This window comes from Athene noctua, chromosome 16 (genome assembly GCF_965140245.1).
Source record: "Athene noctua chromosome 16, bAthNoc1.hap1.1, whole genome shotgun sequence".
Classification (NCBI taxonomy): domain Eukaryota; kingdom Metazoa; phylum Chordata; class Aves; order Strigiformes; family Strigidae; genus Athene; species Athene noctua.
Genome location: NC_134052.1, coordinates 17,196,170 through 17,216,392, shown reverse-complemented (window position 1 = coordinate 17,216,392; position 20,223 = coordinate 17,196,170). Strand labels below are relative to the sequence as shown.

General features: G+C 55.9%; 1 protein-coding gene across 5 annotated transcripts in view; it reads left to right on the top strand.

Moving 5' to 3' along the window:
- Positions 1-20,223, top strand: part of CDH22 (cadherin 22) — a 116,650-nt gene that overhangs the window by 78,492 nt on the left and 17,935 nt on the right. For all 5 annotated transcript variants that reach the window (XM_074920229.1, XM_074920232.1, XM_074920231.1 and 2 more), the window contains 4 exons: positions 8,433-8,600; positions 9,271-9,458; positions 10,285-10,538; positions 17,642-17,778. In XM_074920229.1, coding sequence (XP_074776330.1) covers positions 8,433-8,600; positions 9,271-9,458; positions 10,285-10,538; positions 17,642-17,778 — 747 coding nt within the window. The remainder of the gene's footprint in view (positions 1-8,432; positions 8,601-9,270; positions 9,459-10,284; positions 10,539-17,641; positions 17,779-20,223) is intronic.

The window sequence follows — 20,223 nt, the reverse complement described above, 5'->3', positions numbered from 1 at the left end:
CAGGGGCGTTAAGGGTGTTGGAGGAGCTCGACAGTCCCGCGGGCAGCTGCCTGGCCCAGGCAGTGCCTGTGACACCGAGCGAGACTTGCACCCGCCAGCCCGGAGCACCCTGCCTGCACCTGCACCCGCCAGAGCTCCGCCGCGTCCTCTGCCCGCAGCAGGAGCGCGCCTGTGGGCACATAAAATCTCCGTGTGAAAGGTTTAAGTACTACCAGAGGGGCCTTACCAAAGGCTGCATTGTTATCACCAGGGCTTTGATTAAAGGTAACACTTTAAATTAAGGATCGGTTTATAAATGTTCTATTAATATTTAATGAAAGAACAGTAGAAGGTGCTCCATTCCTTAATAACTTATAATAGAGCCTGTTGTAAAATGCCTCTGTAATAAATCCCTAGCAGATGATGCTCTGACATACTGGTTAGAGTAGACCATAACCAGGAGATGTTGGGGTATATATTCCCCTGCCTCCCAGGAGTGTGACTCTCATTACCCTTAATGGGAGCCTTGCAAGCTTTCTAAGGAGGGAAGACACTCAAATGCTAATAAGAGGTATTTAAGGCACAAAGCATGTAGTAAAGTACCCACAGTTTAATGAAAAATTGTCAACGGACAAGCATGCTGGGTAGCTGCAGCTCTTGGAAAGCTAGACAGCAAAGTTCCCCCTGACTCTGTTGCTGAACCACAGTGACACAGGCTGAGATCAGCCTCTGGACTGAGCTGCTGAGTCTCTCTCGGGCTGACCTGTGTCTGCTAATAGATAATATTTAAGGCTGGTTTTATGCAAGTCGATGAAATTTGTTGGGAGGCTCTGGCGTAAGGAAAGTCTGCATGAAACCAGCCACCTCCTGCAAACTGCTCTGGTGCACGTGGGCAAGCCAGGCACAGCCCCTTCTGTGCCACCAGCCCTGGCTGCCATTGGAGGAAGGGGCAAATTCGGTACCTCCGGAGCACACCTGAGAGCGGAGCAGGGCACAGGGTGGAAAATGCCATTGTCTGGTCAGAGGCTGGTGCAGTGGGGAGGGCACAAGAAGCAGCTTGGGGCTGTACCCACTCCTGGCCCGGAAGCCGCTGCACATGGGCTTTCTTCTCTCCCAGATTTGCTCTGTTTTACTGGGGTAAGGTGGATGAACAGTGGGCTAAACACTGAAAATTCAGGTGCAGGTGAGATCCTGTTAGTCTGAGATAGCTTTGTGTGAGTGGAAGCCTGGCTGCTAGAATGAAGAGGGACCACTGGGAGCAAAATGCACAAGCCAGGACGTGCAGAGGCTCAGCTTCCTGCAACAACATTAATGCTCTGTATTAAGGCATAAACTAAAATGTGCCCTGTGGGACTGTGGTGAGAATTAATGTCACTCTGGGAATCCAAGCTTCTTGATTCCTTGACTTTTTGTGTCTTAATTCTCAAGCTGGCTGCTTCATACACTGGAGGGGTTGATTTACTGTTCTACTTGCTTGCAATTTATAAAAGCAAAACTGCTGACAGTCTGCAGAAGAGTCCTCGGCCGCTCTTGAGCTTTTTCAGAATATCTGACCGCTAAAGCAGGTGCTGGGGCTATGGAGCTGCCTTGTGCCTGGGCCCGGGGGTGCGGAGCGCAGCTCTGCCCGGGTGCAGCCTGGCTGCGGCCTCGTGCCCCACGGTCAGCACTGGCCCGCAGGCTGCGCTGCCGAGCAGGGACGTCGTTTCATCGTGTCTCTCTGGCACTGGCGTTTGTGTTGTGTACCCCGAATCAGGCCCCAGATTTTGCCTTGTGCGTGTTGAAAGTCTAGGCTGGCTTTTTGGTGTATGCATGGGGAGCACAGGCTTTGGAGGCACGGTTTTCTGTGCCAGCTGTGAGAATATCCCCATGTCTTCTTGTGAGAGCGTTCCTGGTTTGCAGAGAGGCTGCAGCCAGCCTCTGCTCTCCGGATCGGGGGAACCCCGCTGCCGTGTCTGGGGGGAAAGAGCCGCTTCTGCCATCCGCAGCGGGTGTTGGCTCTGGGCGAGAGCTCTCCTGCAAGCGACAGCCCCTCCATGCTGCTGCTGCCCGCGGGGCCGTCATCCCCAGCGTTGCCTAGCTCTGGTGCTAGTCCCAGTTCAGCTCCAGGGAGCCTGTCCTCACCAAGGTGCTTCTGTCTTACACTGCCTAGACTCCGAGATTGACACAGAGAGTGTCTGACTCCCAGTGCATTTACATGAGAGCAGAAACCAGTGTGTGTTTAAATTGGCAGACCAAATTTTCATGTTGCCCTGCACTCTCGGTACCTCTGCAGATCACTCACCTGTACAGGGGTACACCTCTTCTTTGGCAGCAGCTCTGCCTGCCTGCTCACGTCTGTTCCCGTGTTCTCTGCAATGCCCTTTCTCACCTCTGGCCAGCATGGCTGGAGACTCCCTGCTGCCTGCAATCCCTGCCCACAGCCTCAGGAGGAAACCTGAAAACACTTGGCACCCAGGCGGGTGGCACAGCCTGGTGCCCTTGGCCCCAGCAGTCTTGTTCATCCCTTTGCAGGGATGTTGATTGCTACAGAGCAGTCACAGCACATAACGTGGTAGGCCTCGTGATATTTGGTGCTTTCCTTAAAAGCCCAGCTTGTCAGTCTGGAAGAGTGCATTGGAGTCTTGCTTTTTACTGAAAGGAAGAGGTTGTTCTTAAAATCTGTCATTCTGCTGTATGCAGGGAAAAGGCAGAAGGACTCAGAAGGCTAATTGAAATGCAGCCTGGCATTTGTGATTAAAACAGCTTCTGAATTCTAGAGCCTGTCTCCTGATTTGGATACTTAGAGGTGAGGGCTTAGAGGTACTTGTGCCAGAGAGAGCAGGACAAGCAATACTGTCCTGCTGGGATGAAGTTGGTTACTTGTGTGCAGTCAGTAGTTGTTTCATCCTTACCTGTCAGCCTTGCCACGTTTGGAGACTGACCACAGTCCGGAGGTAGCGAAGGTAGACTGGGAGAGGAGTTGTTGCTGGGATCATGCTGCATGCTGAGTTGGGCTGGTGAACTGTTGGATTTGTGGGATGCGGTGGTGGGAGGCAGAAGTGTTTCTCTGCTGCTCTTGCCAGTTTGTTAAAAATGCTCCTGGAAGTGCAGATATTGGGGTGTGGGGGTGGCAGTGGGGGTGTGCTCATGGGTTTATGCAGGTCTGTGCCTCATCCCAGAAGTTTATTCACCAGAGCTGTGCGCAGGGCCAAGGGGCTCTCAAGCGTGGGTGCTGGGCGTCTGCAGAGGAGCCATGCTTACTTAAGGTGATTGTTCTTATTAGCAAGGCTGGATGTTAACAGTCCTCTTCAGAGACTGGCGCAGGGACTCCAGGTGCTTTGGGACCAAACTGTATGTCTGGTCATCTTGAGGAAATTAGGGTGTGTCTGCTACTAATGTGCAGTGGGAATTAATACTAAATGATGAGGGATTTAGCTGCTAAAAGAAGGGACCATGGAAAGGGAAGTGTGCTGGCCCGTCTGACCCCCGGGTCCCTGTGGGTGCCTCCCTGCAGGGCACTGCTGCCTCTGCGCTGGCATGGCCGAGGCTGATTACAGCTGGGAACAAGCCCGTGCTGGGTGCTGCGCTCTGAGCAGTGCTCTGCCTCTGCAGGTGCTGCCCCAGGAGCCATGGGGCACGCTGGCTTGAAAAGGGCTTGGCCACCTGGTACAGAAAGTACCATGTGAGAAATCTGCAGGCTGAGGCATCCTCAGCCACAATAGTTGTGTGATTCTGTACCCTCCCAGTTAACTTTGCTGGTTAGCTTGGTTATGCTGATGCAACCACCACATTGCCATTTCTGGATCTCGGCTCTGAACCTTATTGGCAGAAGAGCCATGAACCTCCTGAACCTTGTGCCTAGTACCTTGCTCAGCCTGCCTGTGGCTTCTGCCTACCGAATCGTCCTGAGCCAAAGGAGGGGAAGGGGGGCTGTGGTGTGGGGCGGCTGCAGTGCTGGTTCTTGGGGCTCAGGCCCTGTCTGCAGGGGGCTGACCCCCTCCAGGACGTACGCCTCTGCAGGCAGGTGTGAGCACAAGTGAGGAGGCTGCAGTCTGTTGGCAGGTACCTTGCCACCCCTGGGCTGAGGCAGAGATCTGTTTGCTTTAGCTGACCAAGCTGCTGGGAGGAGTAAACCAGTTTATCCGGCTAAATAGGAGGGGATAGAGAAGACAGATCCAGACGCTTCGCAGCCTTGCACAGTAAAAAGACACAAATGGCAGGAAAACTTGTCAGCATCCTTGGAAACTCTCAAAACCTGACTGGATGTGGCCCTGAGTAGTCTCATCTGCCTTTGAAGACTGCCTGCGATGAGCTGTAGTTGGACCAGGGACCTCTTCAGGATACGTCTGTGTATGTAGCTCGACAACTTTCTAGCTTTGCACTTCGTGGCTGGGAGTGTGTTAGTCCTGACTGCCCTCAGCTGGAAGGTGCCTTGTGCAGAGGGTCTCCGAGGATGTGGACATCAGAGCTCGAAGTATCTTGAGAGCAGAGCAAAGCCCATAATGATGGAATTCCTGGAAGGCAGTTGCCTGTAGAGTGCTTTGTCCTGCTTTGTTTTCATCACCCAAAGAGTGTCTGTTGTTTGGGCAGATTTGATGGTATTTATGTGATGCTGTAAGTTTCCCCTTGCCTGGTAATTATACTGATTAATCTGGATCATGCTGGAAAGCCACATGTGCCTTGTACCAGAGGGGATGCCACCGTGTGTCTGTATTATTCAACTCTAACAGATGCTGACAAGAACTAGGGAGATGCGTCCGAGCTGGAGGTTGTTCTTGCTTTCTTAACGGTGTCTGGGAAGGATAAAGTTTGGCCGATTTTCTGGCTGGAAAGGCAGACCTTGGGAGATGATAGTGAGGATGTTTCCATGTTCCACGTACAGCAGCGGAGGTCCCTGCCTCTCCCTGAGAACAGGGCTGCCACCATCGCTTGCTGCTGCTCTTGCAGAGTCCCTGGGGGTCAGGTTTTGGGAGCAGAGACTGTTCTGGCTATAGGGGATGGGACATGCAAGTCTGCTGCTGGTGGGTGTTTATGGCAGCACTCATAGTGCCGCGTCCAAGGAGCTGGTGTGGAATGTGTTTGGAGACCCTGATTTGTCAAGGCCACTCACAAATGGTAAGTGGTGCCTCAGCCTGAAAGACAAGCCCAGACACGGGGTAGTAGCCTGGTGTGGCCCATAACGCCAGTGGGAACAGCCTTCTCAGTTCGTCTGCATCAGAGCCCCACTTCTCCAGGATGGACTGGATGAACAGCGTCCTGGCAGGAGGTGGCTTCTGCTCACAGTCTGTGCCCCTGCCAGAGAAGGATTTTGTCTGCCTCTGCCGTGAGAAGAACCGGAGCCGTCTGGGGCAGTTTGCCCTGCTCTGCACGTGCCAAATAGCCTGGACTTGCTCTCCACTGGGACGGGTGACCTTGGAGGTGTTCTGGGAAGCGCCTGAGCACTTTCCTCCCATCTTGCGTGGTGTATTATGAGCTATATCATTACGAGCAGCTCAGTTAAGTCATTACAGCCTTCGTGAATGCATGAGCTTTTTCCCTCTCATCCCAATTCATCACTATTGTGCTGACATAAATCATTTTCATTATAAAATGCTTCAGACCCCGTTAATTAACGGAATTGCTTAAATTTCAATGAGATAGTGCTCGCCCAGAAATAACAGTTTTATATTCATAGTGGAGTGGCAGGAGAGGCCTGTAAGCACGACCAGCCGAGGGCAGTCCATGCAGCCCTGGGTGCCTGGGCACGGCCAGTCCTGCCTGCTCTCGGGTGGGACATGTGCCAGGAGGCTCATCGCCCCCTTGTCGGGGCTCCCTCGGCCCCTTCGGATGAGGTGGGGTGGGACTCCTAATCAAATGGCTTCCTCTGAACACACCCGGGATGAACAAGGGGGCCAGTGCGGGCCCTGGGCCCCATCATGGGGTGAACACCCACTGTCTTCCTCTGGAGCGGCTGGGCTGCTCCTAGCAGCAATTCTGCAGTGCTCTGTGCTGGCTGGGAGCGTGGCCCTCAGCGGAAGGGCTGAGGTACCGGGCTGGGTGAACGGGCAGCTGCTGGAGGTGCTCCAGAGAGGGGGTGAGACAGAGCCTCCTCTCGATTCGTGGGGCTGGAGGCAGTGGGAGTCCAGGTAATTGCAGAACTGAAATGACAGAGGGACAAGGGAAGCTGGGTGAAATTGTGCCTGTCTGTGAGAGCTGGGGACTGCAAGGATCTGAAACGGTGGCTATGCCTTCATAATAAATCCCAGCAGTGATAATCGTTGGGATAATTGCTGGTTTCGGAAAGCAAGGAGAGATAAATGTCTCCGGAACAGTGTTGCCATCTCCTGCTGCACCTGTAACATCATGCAAAGGCGGGCGGAGGGGGGATTTCATCCTCCCAGCTCCGTGGCGTTTCTTTGGGCTGCAGCACCAGCGGCTCCTTGGTGCGAGCCGTCCCCCCACAGCCGTTGTCGGGAGGTGCACGGGGTCGTGCCACGCACGCGGACCGGGAGGCTGCGGCTCCCCGCTGGCCTTGGAGGGCTGGTGCCTGGAAGCCTCAGGATGTGTCCCTGAAGCCACGTCTTGTCTCCTTGCTGCCTGTTGGCACCCAGCTCTCCCCCGCCGCGCTCAGGTTGTGCTGACAGCTTCCCAGAAGCGTCTGCCTCGAGCCAGCCACCCCGACCGCTGCAGTGCTCTGCCGCTGCTCACGTTGTGTGTCACCAAATGTCTTGCAAGTTGCTGAGAGCAACTGAATGATTCTCCGTTGTTCCTTGGCAAGGGAGGAGCCGCTTGTTCCTCACTGGAGACCCACACAGCTAGGCAGCCCCCCTCCAGCATCTTCCCTGACACCAGGCAGGATTACTGGGGAAACAAAGCAAAGATGGGTTTTGCAGTTCACAGTAGGAGAAGGTAAAGCTAACAGTTAAACAGAAAAGCCTGAAAGAGAGAGCAATTACAAAAACATAATGTCTAAATCTGTGGGAATGTTAAGAAACTGAGCTGAAGGGGATTTCAAGCTGATTCCTGGCTGTTCTGGGGTGTTGCTGGCATAGTGGGACTGGGAATGTGCCACTAATGACCTTGTATCCATGTATGCACTCATGCACGCCCCTGGTGCCACCTCAGGGCAGAATCATTTCTTTCTTTCATTTTCAAAATATTTCTTCTCTGCTTTGTTTCTATGTAAATGAAACACTCCTGGGTGACATAGAACTCATAACTTCTGTCATTCACAGTGTTTTCTGGGTTTTACTACTCTTTGTTTCTTGTTTTACATTCCTTTATATTTTATTCCTGGTCATTTCCCCCAAGCCCAGATGACTACTGAAGACCTATAAACACTTTTTTTAAGAGACTTCTTTTCATAAAATGTACTAACGTACCATACATTTTGTTAAGCTTTATGGTCTCTAGTGCATTCCCAGCCCCTGACACAGAGCGTCATCTCTGGTCTTGTTAATTTAGAGGGACACTTGCAAATGAGGGGGTTTGTGCAGACAGACTTTTGGAAATACGCTGCCCCCCTATCTCCAAATCAAGTAGAGGGTTCCCCCAGGCACTCTTGGGCCATGAGGCACCTGTGAAATGGAGCCTGGGCTGGAGCAGCGATACTCCGTTAGGAATGCTGCGCCAGCCTGGCTCCTCTTCAGCAGGTAGGGGTAAGTGGGCTCTTGCAGATTTGTGCCAAAGGGCTTGTGACTCAGCCTGGGCTTTCACACAGCCTTTTGATGCAAACCTCGGGGCTGGCCCCAGTGCAGCCCCTGTACTGGGGTGAGTCCTCTGCTCCTGTGCCTCTGGCCCCCACCAATCCTTCACCCAGCTCCTGGCCTCCCTGGAGAGAAGCACAAACCTCTGCTCCAGAGCTCAACCCCGTCAGAGCTGCTGGCAGCCCGCAGCAGCATCAGGAATCTTTCCTGCCACATGCCTGTGAATTGCCTGCAGAGAGTTGCTGGGATCAGGTTGAGCCTGTGGCCCTTCCTAGGCTCTGGGGGGATTTTCAGGATGTTTCTGCCTGACTGAAGACCACCTGGGTTTGTTCTTCTCCCCAGAGCCCTTTTCTCCCCTCAGTCAGCTTTTGCTTACGTGATCTCTGTGAAGGCTGCAAAAGGGTTTTCTCCCTTTTGCGCCGGGGTCCAGCAGATGATGTTTGTTGTTGTCAGCATCTTGCTACCTACAGCAGAGGTGTCCAACAGCACCCAGGGCTGTGTTAGGAAGAGGTCACCAGTGAGGTGATGTGAGTGCTGTGTCTGGTTCTGGGCTGCCAAATATAAGTGAGGCACGGGCATACTGGAGTGAGTCGGGGAAGGGCTGTGGAGACTGGTGAAGTGTCAGAGCACCTGCTGTATGCGGAGAGGCTGGGAGATCCAGCTGATCCTGGCTAGAGCTGGGGCTTGGACGAGGTGCCCTCCATCAGCTCCCCCTCCAGCCTCGCCCCGTCTGTGACCCTGCATGTGCTCAGTCACCTCCTGTGCTCACGCTGTGCTGCCACTTTCCAGGTGTGATCCGGACAGCTGTGGCTGACCTGGACCGCGAGACACAGGACCGCTACGAGGTGGTGATCCGCGCTACGGACATGGCCGGACAGCTGGGTGGCCTGTCTGGATCCACCACAGTCACCATCGTGGTCACTGACGTCAACGACAACCCACCGCGCTTCCCTCAGAGTAAGTTCTGGCCCCTTGGGGGATGGGACAAGCTCAGCTCCCAGCACGTGTCTGCGGGCCAAGCCAGCCTGGCAGCGTGGTGGAGGGGCCCTGGACACGGCGCCTGCTCGCGGTGCTAGTCCTGGGAGAGCAGAGCTGGCCCTTCCCTGACCCGTCTCTGAGCGGCGCCAGGGAGGAGGCAGCCTGGTCTGTCACCCTGCACACCTGGGAGCTGGGGCAGGGGCTTGGCTGTTGGCTGCTGCGCCAGAGCTCTGCCCTGACGCGAGGCACGGTGGCACTGCCTGGCTCATAGACAGCAGCCTTGTTACAGCACGTCTGTTTTCCAGGTCACTGCTAGTGGCCTGTGGCTCAAGCTCTAATCTGGGACCACCCCCCAGACGAGGAGTGTGGGCGATCCCGCTGTCAACTGGGCTGTGCAGTCTCTGCTGCACACCAGCTGCAGAGCCCGGCAGCACATGGTACCTTGAGTGCTCCCCAGTTACCTTCCCTCGGCCCTTGTTTCTGACTGGGGTGTGTGGTCCTGCCAGGGCATTCTGGACCATAGACTCTGGTGAAGTTGGGGCAGCCTGGTAGCCTGGGGGTGCCCGCAGGGGGGTATGCAAAGGGCCCTCTTAGGCTGGCAGGGGTTCAAAGGCAGAAGCAGTGACCCTAGTACCTTTTTCTCCTTCAGAGATGTATCAGTTCAGCATTCTTGAAACCGCCCCGGTGGGCACAGCCATCGGGAGGGTGAAGGCAGAGGACTCTGATGTCGGGGAGAACACGGACATGACATATCAGGTGAAGGATGAGGAAGGGGTGGAGATGTTCAAAGTCACCACGGACAGCAATACCCAAGAGGCTGTCATCACGGTGCAGAAGGTGAGAGATGAGGGAGGGCACAGATCTCTAGGAGGGCCCTTTCCTCTGGGGACTCCTGCCACTGCATTTGAGTTGAAATAAATGTTCCTCTGAATGCTGCTCTAGCAGTAGCAGTTGCAGTTTTGTGCCTGCAGGTGCAGGGAGAGACCTGCCTCTGCTCTGCATGGTTGGCAAAGCGCAGACCTGTGTCTGGGAGGAAGGTCTGAAAAGGGGCAGCAGCATGGTGCCTGCCGGAGCCTGCGCAGGGCAGCACCCGGGCGGCAGCGGAGCAGCGAGCCCTGCGCGGTGAAGCTGTGTGCAGGGCTGCGGAGATGAGTGCTCACAGCTGCTACTGATGGCACCCGTTAGCAGAGAAACATGCCCACCTAATTCCTATAGCTGACCAGCAGCACTTTGTGTCTGCTTTTGGTGGCAAAAGCAATCAAGTGAATACTTGATGCAGCCAAGAAAGAGCGGATTGTTCACCAAGGCCGCTGCACTGAGCTCGTCTCCCCTGCAGACATAACAGCAGGGTGATTAATGACTAAAACCCGCTCGCCTGCAGCATGCAGAGTGCTGTCTTCCCAGTGAATCCTGGCTGTCCGCACCCTGCGCAGCCTGGGGGCCCTCCTGGCGTCCCTGGGGCAGCGGGCTGGAGCCTTCCTCTTCCTCCTGCCCGCAGCGCGGGCGCTGCCAGCCGGCGGGCAGAGCGCGAGCCCCCAGCCCGTGGCGGAGGCCCTGCCTGGGAGCAGGCGGCCTTAGTGCTGCCCCAGTGTCTCCGGGGCAGGAAAGGGCGGCCCGGGGACTCCTCGGGCTGGCTGTGGCTAACCCTTTCCTGTTGTTCCAGCCTCTCGACTACGAGTCGAAAAAAGTGCACACTGTCGTGGTGGAGGCCCTCAACAAGTTTGTGGACCCGCGGTTCGTGGACCTGGGCACCTTCCGGGACCAGACCATTGTGCGGGTCTCGGTGCTGGATGTCGACGAGCCCCCCGAGTTCCGGCCCCCCTCCAACCTGATGGAGGTCCAGGAGGACGCACACGTCGGCTCTGTTGTGGGGGTGGTCACCGCCCTTGACCCAGACACAGCGAACCATCCTGTCCGGTAAAGCAGCCACTGAAACCTTGCACCATCTTCCTTCCAGCAGTGGTCAGGGGTCGCTCCGAGGGACACACGTGACTGTGGCTGGGGCAGAGGGGGGGTGATGGCAGAGAAGGAGGGGCAGGCAGGTGAAGATGCCACATGCCACAAGCGTGTCTGGGCGTGTGAGAGTCCTGGGGAGCAGGCAGCTGGCGGGTGAGTGGTGGCCTGAGTGCGAGGAATGGGCGAGCAGGAGAAGCCATCCACAGGTGACAGGTGCGCTGCTGTGAGTGAGAGGGGTGTTGGGAAGGCAGTTGGGTGACACTTGCACATCCGCCCTGCTGACAGCGAGGTGTCAGTGGTGGCGCCGGGCACAGGCCAGACAAGCAACCAGAAATGACCAGAGGGCAGTGGTGAAGAAGTGAGCTGAGGCTTTGGGGGTGCAGAGCCCCAGCTTGGCTGTGTGTGCATGCGCGCAGGGATCAAAGATCAGAGGAGTTTACATTTGGGCAGGGAACATAATCCAGGCAGCAGCTTATCTGCACAGGACATTTCCCATTTCCATTTAATTTGCGGCTAAAGAGATTGTTACCTTGTTAAATTGTTATTACCTAAGGCACAAAGCAGCCTTCTGGCTCTGCCAACTGGCCTGAGTCATGAGCGGTTGTGTTGGAAAGCTGGTGTTCAGAAAACATCCTCAGCGTGTGGAAAATTTCCTTGAAATGTGTGTTCTCGTGCCAGGTGACGGCAGGGCTGCAGGCACCCTGCGCAGACTCGCTTCAAAGGAGCGGCGGTGGCTTTGCACTGGAGAGCTCTGCAGGGACCCCATCCCGGGCAGCATAAGGTGGAACAAAGCAGGGAGAGGGACGTGGTGGGGGACGTGCCTGGAGAGGCTTCAGTTAGAGATCTGATCCTGTTCAGCGATTTCCACCGGGCTGCGTGGCCACGGGGGATGCACTGCGGCAGGGTGGGCTGAGGGGTGTTTCCTGATCTTCGTGGAAATGAAGATTGAAATGTTTAGAAAGCTCAGACAATAATTTACTCATGGAAGACTGCCATGTACAGATGCCTGGCAGCTAGCAGAGAGTATTGTGTCACAAAGCTGGATGCTGACAGTTGTCTTTGGGGTGAATGTGAATGAAATCCGCCTTGGCGTGCCAGGGACTGTGTATGGGCTGTTGCAGCACTTGCACCAGCCGGCGCGGTCTGTCGGACATCTCGGAGTCCCTCTGCTCGCCTTGTCGTGTGGCTACCCTCTCTGTTCTTTGTGGCCCACCCTGAGCACGTGGCTGTTAGCTTGCACTCTTCACATGTGTGCAGCCTTTCTACGCATCTGTGTGCGTGTACACGTGTGCATGTGCTTTTCCACTTGGCTGTTTCTAGCAGTGCTACAGAACATGGATTTTATTTTCTGATCTGTAGTTGTAGGAGAGGGGCCTTGGGGACAGAACTATTCTTACTCTGTTTTTTCTCTTGTTCTTTGTGCTGCTTCCCTGTGGAGCTTGTTGCATTGTTTGCAGACAGAACAAAAGCAAGAAGTGGAGGGAGGCTTTCTGCTGCTGTGCAGAGGGTGATGGGGACTTGGAGCAGAGAGAAGCAGATTCAAGTGCTCTGCAGGAGCAAGAGGGTTAGAGCCCAAAGTTTGGTATGCGAGTGTCTCTTAGCGCAAGCTTAGTGCCAGGCAAGGCAGTGCCTCGTGCTCAGGTACAAGGGCCCAGGCATCTGCTGCAGCGTGGGAATTGCAGCGTGTTCTCCCCTGTAGGCTGGATGCATTCAGATACGTGTTCTCCCTCCAGCTCCCCCCAGGCAGGTAGCTCATCCTGCACCCCCCATGCTCCCCTGAGGCCTTCAGTCTCTGTCCGTCCACCTCTTCTCTCCCCTCTGCTCTTGCAGTGCCCGCTGTCAGGAGCAGCGGCATCTCCCTCCCTCATGACGCTCCCCTGTGCCTTCCCTGCCGCTGGGCCCTGTGCTGGCCGGGGCTGCAGGTTTGTGCTGGTCACGCCAGTGGGGCACCCGTGCAGGAGAAAGGTCTCTCCTGCTTTCCTGTCCTCTGGCTAGCCAGGTAATTTAACAAAATACTCTGCCACGCAGGCAGCTGTTCACAGCTTCAAAGCGGTGCACAAACATGAATGCAAGCATCCTGCAGTACCCTGCCAGGATGTGACACTAACCCGTCAGCAGGAGACGGCAGTAAGTCACGCAGCATTTCAAGTGTGCTACTCCAAAGTACAGTCACAAGAAGCCAGCACTTGTACTTCACCTCTGATACATTAGAGAGCAACTGATCCAGACAGCATGACCAGTATTTGATCCTCGGCTCCTTGAAGTTGGTATGAACCCTTTCAAGTTGCTGCAGTTCAGTGGATCCCTTTAACTTCCTGATCCTTGTCTGCTAGAGGTGGAAGCAAAGATGTGGCTGTGTTTCTGCAGGGACTGCTGCCTCCTGGACTCTGGTCTGCATGTTGGCTCTGCCCCGTAAATAGGGGAGAGCCACAACCTTCTGTCATGACAAGATGCACTCTCCCCTTGAGGCAGGAAGGAACAAGGATTGCCAGAGACAGCAGAGTGAAAATCAGCTCTGTCAGCATTTCCAGGTCCTGCTGACACCAGGCTGCCAATAACGAGGTTTGGGAAGTATTTTTAGCCAAACGGCAAAGGAGGTGCCCTTGGCTCTTTGCTGTCATCCCCGGGCCAGCACGAACGGGGCTGTGCAGCTCCTGCTGCACCACTGGCCTGATGCAGCTGCTGGCAGCGAGTTTCAGGCTGGGGTTCCGCTGCCTCCTGCCGCTCCGCTTGTCCCACGAGGATGTGGCCACTTGGTGAGAGGACAAGTGCCCACAGGACAAGCTGGGCTGGATTGCAAAGGGTTGTGGTATGAATCCATGAGGGTTGAAGGGGCATCCGACTCCCCTCTCCCTGGGAGGCGTCCCCAAGGCACCGCTCGCTGCCCCTCTCCCAGCTCCTGTGGGTGCAGAGCCCCTGGCAGCCGCTTGCCTGGGTGGGAAGAAGCTGGGTCTCAGGGTGCCCAGGGAGCACCCCACCTCTCTGGGTGAGCAGCCCCGGCCTGTGGCTGCTTGGAGAGGGGCACCAGCCCTCCAGCACTGTGGAGCGGGGTGTTGTGCTGAAGTTCAGCAGAGCCCAGGGGCTGCACCCATCTGGGGGGCGGCGTGAAAACCCACCGTGGTACAGGCAGGAAATGCCTTTCTAAAGGATCAGTACTTTTTATTTTATTCCATCCTTGTTTGTTGCCTAACAAAAGCTGGAACCACTCTTTCTGAAAGAATTTAGTTTCCAGTTGGCTTTTTGGCTTTAGCTGTACGTTTCCTGGGCGCAGTGCAATTTTTCTCAGCTGAGCCATTGTACAAGGTAATACAGTGATAGACTGTCTGTATATGTGAGGCTGTTTGTATGGGAGCCTTTTGTTTTTTCTCTCTGCAGTGGGAGCCTGTGCTCTGATTGTGTGCATTCCAGGCTTTATCAGCACTGGGAAGATGTGGCTTGGGATTTAAGGTTCTTGGAGATATTCTTGTTTGACGTTCACCAAATCTGGAGACACGTGTTGGACATGGGCATTTTATAGGCTCCAGCAGCACAGCAAGAACTGCAACCTGCTTCAACACAAAAGGGAGAAGAGGAAAGAACAAACACAACAAAAAGCTTTTCACACAGTGTTTGAAAAGCTCCCTATTAACAAAACACATGGCTTAAAATGTGCTCCTTGTTGCGTTCAGGGGGAGAAGTGAAACAAACTGCTTGAGAAATGCATTCACGAGAAAGATGAGCACCAAGAAAGCTGTCTAAATTAAACAGTCACTTGTAACATCCAAACCAACAGGCAGTGCCAGCAGGAAGAGAGGGAAGTGGATGACGGGGTCCGCATACCAATCAGGGCTGGGGACTGCAGTTCTCGCTCCGGAGCACCAGCCAGCTTCAGGAGGAGCGGGCGTGTGTCCCGTCCCCGGGCGTCTGGGGGACCCCAGACTCCCTGCGCCTCCCACTGAGGAGCAGCGTTGGATATCGGCGGGACGGGTGAATGTGAAGCTGCGCTGGGAGAGGTGGAGAGGCCTGTGGTGGCCCGCACAGCCCTTGGGTGGTGCAGACCGTATCGCACAAAGCGACGTGGACGGCGCAGCACAGACAGCTTGTTCTGGCCGCTCCAGCACAGGGGTGGCCGTGGGCTCTCGGAGCTGCTCAGTGGCTGTGTGGAGCAGGGCGACCTGCAGCTCTGGAGGAGCAGGGGGACATCCCGTCCCCAGCTCCGCTGCCAGACCGGTGCTCCAGAGCCTCTGCAGCCCTTCGCCCAGATGCGAAGCCACGGACCCGCCTGGACTGGCCACCTCCACAGTCGGTGTGTAGAGGCAGGCTCAGCCCTGTTCTCCTGGCAAATGCAGACAGTGCTCGGAGCTCTGTCCCCTTTCCCCGGTGCCTGCTGAGAAGGTGGCAGCTCTCTGTGTGGCAGTGGTGACAGAGGGATCAGATTTCTGGTTCAGTTTGTGCACTGCCATAGGATACGGGCAGTCAGTCCTCAGCAGACAATTCAAAAGCACAGAAGACAACCTTAGCAGCAAAACAATTAGAAGCTTCAGAAAAGGTTACCAGTGCCCTCCCCTGCCAGCTGCCTGCCCTCTGGCCACGCAGGCAGCCGCTGTCAGATGTCTCCAGGCTCAGTGATGTCTCCCATCGCTAACTGGGTTTTTCTGTGTAGCTGTTTTTTGCAGACTTCTCTGTTTATGCAGCAATGACATGAGTGTGAACAAAACGGGCATGTGCTTACCCAAGGAGCAGGGGAGGCATCTGGAGGGTGAAGTACCATCCTGAACTGTAACAGTCTTAAAAAGTGGAATGAAGACAGGATGTGTCTGAGGTCAGGTGATGTGGGAGAACAGTGGAAGCAGTAATGCACATGCTTCAGTTATGCTATTGGAAATATATTAGGTGCTGTCATCCTGGTTTCTGTTCCTCCTCCAGCCAGTACATTGGACTGATGTGTACAAGTCGGAGTGGCCAGACCTCTCCTCTCCCTTTTCAGTCAGCGAGCACGGAGCGGATGAGAGGCTGTGGTACGTGCCAGCACAGTGTCACTGTCCCTTCTGGAGCCTGTAGAGGCTGTTTCCAGCTGGGAGTTGGGGCAGAAGGTGCAGGATGGCTGGGAATTGCCTGGCGGTTGGTTCAGAGATGCCTGGGCTGGTATGGTACCTGGCTTTGTGTGGCAGATCCCCATCCCTGTAGGTGCCAGGAGCAGGGAAGAAGCCAGACACACAGGTACAGAGCACATGGAATGTGTGTGTGCATGCAGTTTAGATAGTGATTTTTGAACGTTTTTCCTTAACTACAACTAAGTGTCATTGTATTTTGTCTTTCATCCCCCCATCTGTCTGAAAGGGAGAGACCTAGGGAATGTAGTCTGGTACTGTGTAGGACTTTAACCGGCACAGAAATGCCTTTGCACATGCTGCCTGGCTGCGAGGTGGGTGCCCTCAGGAGACACCTGCAGCTGGTGCCCCCCAGGGCATGGGGCAGAAAGGCCCCGAGACCACCGGTGCCTTTGTGCAGAGCTGTCCCTGCGGCGCAGGGTGAGCTGGTGCTCCTGGTCGAGACCCACGCGGGTGCTGGACCCACGGCCCACGGCCGGGCTGTGCCGGGCGAGCTGCAAGCGCCCGAGAAAGCCGCCTCCACGGTCCCCAGTGTGCCTCCAGCCCGGAGCCCGTCCTGCGCTGCTCCTCTCGTCTGATGTGGCCTGTACTGTCCGGTCTTGTCAGCTTTCCAGCTTGCTTTGTCCCTACATTTATCTTCCTTCTGTTGCTGGACATGTGACTGAAGGCTTTAATTTATTCACAGCCCTCCTTTTGGTAATTTATCCTTTGTACTCTTTGCCGTGTGTATTATTTAATTCTGTAAAGCACTCTGGGATGCAGAGTGTATGAAAGATGCTGTACACAATAACATTATGCTGTATTGTTTGTGATTTGTAGGCCTTCTGGATTTCTAATTCTGATTGCAGTGGTGGTGTTTGTTATTTGTGTTACGGCTGTGCTCGAGGGCCTCAGCTGGATTGGGCTTCCCTTCCAGTCCCTTCCCCAAGGAGCACACATCTAACTGTGCCCTGATTTAACGTTAGTTTGCTTTATTTTGTGTGTAATGTGTGTAATGGTTGGAAATGCAGGAGATTTGCCACTGGGACTGACTGTGTGGGCTCGTGGTGTCGGGGCTAAGGCGCGGGCTGTGCCCGGTGCCTGGCTCTTCTCGTGAGCTGCAGGGCTGCCTGCGGGGTGAGGCGGGGGTCCCGCTCTCCAGAGGTGGCCCAGGGAGCGGTGGGGTGCCCGGGGGAGGGCACTGTTTGGGACAGCACTGCAGCAGCTGAAGGAGGAGAAAGAGCCACATGTAGAGGGTCCTGCTGAGCAGCTGGAGCCGGTCAGAGCTGGAGGAGATCTTCAGCTGCTCCTCTGGAACTGGGAAGCCCAAACCAGGGCAAATCTCGGGGCTGCTGGGGATGATGCACTGTGTTGACTGGGGGGTGCTGGCTGCTGCCCACCTCTGCTGCCAGGGTTCTGGCTCCAGTTGCAGAGGTTCGTTTCAGATTCTGGGAAGACTTTGCCACTCGTAACCGTAGCAGAGGTTCAGTCTGGCGGCCGGCCTGGCTCGTGGCCTGCCCGTGTGCTGCTGGACTGCCCTCTGGCTCTCACTGGGGTGGGTGCTGTGGCAGCATCAGGGGAGAGGGAGGTGGGTGAGGCAGGCTCCTCGAGCAGGGGTGCCCTCCTTCTGCTTGGGTTGGTGTTTCTCCTGAACCTGTAGTTCAGAAGATTCCCTGAGTCATGAGTGGAGTTACACCCTGTGTTTTCATGTCTGTCCTCAGCATAAGGTTCCCATCAGAGCCAGTTGTTCCCCTTGTCCACAGTCCGTGCTTAGTTCCACTTTATGCACCAAAAGCAACCCTTCAATTTTACTTGAGGGCTCTGGGCTTTGCAGCCTGGTAGAAATGTGGCCTTCGTGTAGCACACTGCTGCTGCGGAGGAGAAGTGAGAGCAGCGATACAGGGCCCCTTGCGTTAGATCCCTGCACCCTGGGGCTGGTGACAGGGCTGGGCTTGGCACATCAGCCATTGAGTTTCCCGTTTTGCCTGGTCTCAGGTACGCCATCGACCGCAGCACGGACGTGGAGAGGATCTTCGACATCGATGCCAACACAGGTGCCATTGTGACAGGAAAGGTGCTGGACCGGGAGACGGCGGGGTGGCACAACATCACTGTCCTGGCGATGGAAGCAGGTGAGGTGGAGGGCAACTGCGTGGAGCAGACGGTCTGTGCTGAGCAGAGTGGGGCAGAGGGGGAAACATGGGTGCGTTCGCTCCAGAGGTGACCAAGATGCAAGTGTTAATTAACACTGAGGTAAAAAAAACCAAAACAAAACGCAGCAGCACTGAGTCTGACATCTCCCTAGACAACCTAAAAATACTCTCCCTGACTCGAGCATTAATAAGGGAGCATGGTCGAATAGTATATTTGATGAACGCTAATCAGATTTGTGTTATCTATGCGCCAGCTCTGCCAGTCATCCCTGTGCAGCTCGCTCCCTGCACTGACACCTGCAGAGCGGCTCTGGGGGCTCCCGGGGGGTCTCTGTTCACATCACCTGCATCCCCGCAGCTCGGCCGCGTGCTGGGGGGGTGCCCCATCAGCCAGAGCCCTGCGCCACAGGCGGCTGCCAGCACCCACCCCTGCGGGGGTCCTCATGGTGGTTGGGATTTGCGGGCTGTGCTTGCCCGTGGGGTTCGTGGCTCTGGATGCCTCCCATGCCCTTGCTCCTTGGTATCCCGGCCCTTCCTGTGGCTGCAGGGTTGGCAGGGCACAGCACGGAGCGGGCAGGCGTCCCAGCACCGCAGCGGAGGGGCTGCAGGGGCAGAGTCCAGGGGACCCTGTGCTGGGCAGGGGGAGCAGCGGTGCTGCCTGGCTCTGGCCACAGTGCTTGGCCTCACCCTGCAGCCCACCAGGAAAAGTCTTAGCAGGAGGATGAGGTGAAGCTCTTTTGTTATGAAATTAGCTCCTTTTGGACTCTCAGGGCCCTGGTGATAGTCTCTCCCGTCCATTATGGCTCTGCTGTCCTTCAGCCTGTATTTACAGTGCCTGCCAAATCCACTCTCACCCATCTGGGAGAGGCGGGAGGGAACAGCTCTGCAGGCTTTGTTAGTTTATCTTCCCTCCTTACGACGGGGGGGGGGGGGGGGGGGTGGCGGAGCCAGGTGTGGACACTTCCAGCAGTTCTGTTTGTCTTCTCCAGTTAAGAGAGAGAAGAACAAATCTGGGTCCTGCTGCTCAAAGGAGCTCTGAATAAACTCCTCTTGAGGAATAAAAAGAAAATAATAGTAGCCAAGGGCAGGCTTTGCATCCCTGCAGGTGTTCCACTGTGGGTAGGAAGCTGCCCTGGGCATCCCGCTGCCCTCTGTCCTGTTTGCACGGTGCCTTGGCGCGCGGGCTCCGCAGCTCCTGCACGCGGTGGTGGATCTGGCCCCCGGGCCCAGGGAGTGCTCTGTGTTCCTGCTTTTTCTGAGACTGAAGATGGAGAAGGGGCTTCAATCCCAGGTGCCATGCTGGGAAGCAAACAGTCTTTGCCGTATTCTTCAAAGTTTTCCGCATTTGGGATGCGCAGGTCTCCAGGACAGCCTGGGACCTGCTGTGCTCGGCCCCGCTGTGGCAGCGGTACCCGGGAGCTGCTGGGGCTGCGAAGTCTGACTTCTGCAGAGCTGTCTGCCCATGGGCAGGAGCCCGCCTCAGGAGTTCTAGTTCTTGATTCTTTGCTTGTTCTTGAGCAGGAAGATGCTGTTTTTGTTTAAGGAGCCAAGTCAAGGCCTGGCTTCGGGCCCAGAGATCAGTTCCTGCTGTGGGGCCACCCCACTGCAGCAGCAGCCATTCGCTCTGGCCAGGCAAGGGGGCTGCAGCCCTGGCCAGAGCCCCGCGGCCCCAGGGGTGTATCTGGCTCCACTGCGTGTCCAAGCCCCTCTGCGCTGATGCTCTGTGTCTGCCGGCCGGGCCCACCTCTGCGCTGTCTGCCTGCTGTGCTGTCGTGCGCCCTGCCCGGGTCAGGCAGCCGTGGGCAGGCCCGTTGGGGCTGCTCAGCTGCACCGGAGGGAGGGTGGCCCGTGGCAGAGCCGTGGCACATCCCGGGGGCTCTGGGGGGAGGCTGTGCCAGCAGTGGCCAGGGAGGAGGGGATCGTGGTGTTGCAGCACAACTCAGCATCCAGAGGAAACATGAGGTGACACGAATCAGAAGGACAATATTTCCACACAGCGGCTAGGATTTCAGAACAAGTCAGTAAAGGCTGTGGCTCCCCTCCGGCAGGGAAGCCTGTCAGGCCGGATTGCTTCAAAAGCCAGGGAGGCTCTTGAGCACTCTGACTTCTCCCGTGGTGAGCTCTGACTCATCCGTTTTAACTGCCCAGACATTCCTCCCAGTGACATTATCCTTAACGTTTTGTAATCATGAAATATTAATGACTGATATTGAATTTAAAGTACAATTTATGTCTGAATCCTCTAGCGGAAAGGGCAGTTGTAAAGGTACAGCCTTCCGAGTGATGGAGGGGTTTCAGCGCAGGGACGTGCAGCGCTGTCAGGCTGTGCCCGGCACGCTGGGATCAGCCGCGGCAGCGTGAGTGCAGAGCACGGGGCGGTGGAGCCTCTGTGCTGGCAGCGCCGCGTCCGGCAGTTCCATGGTT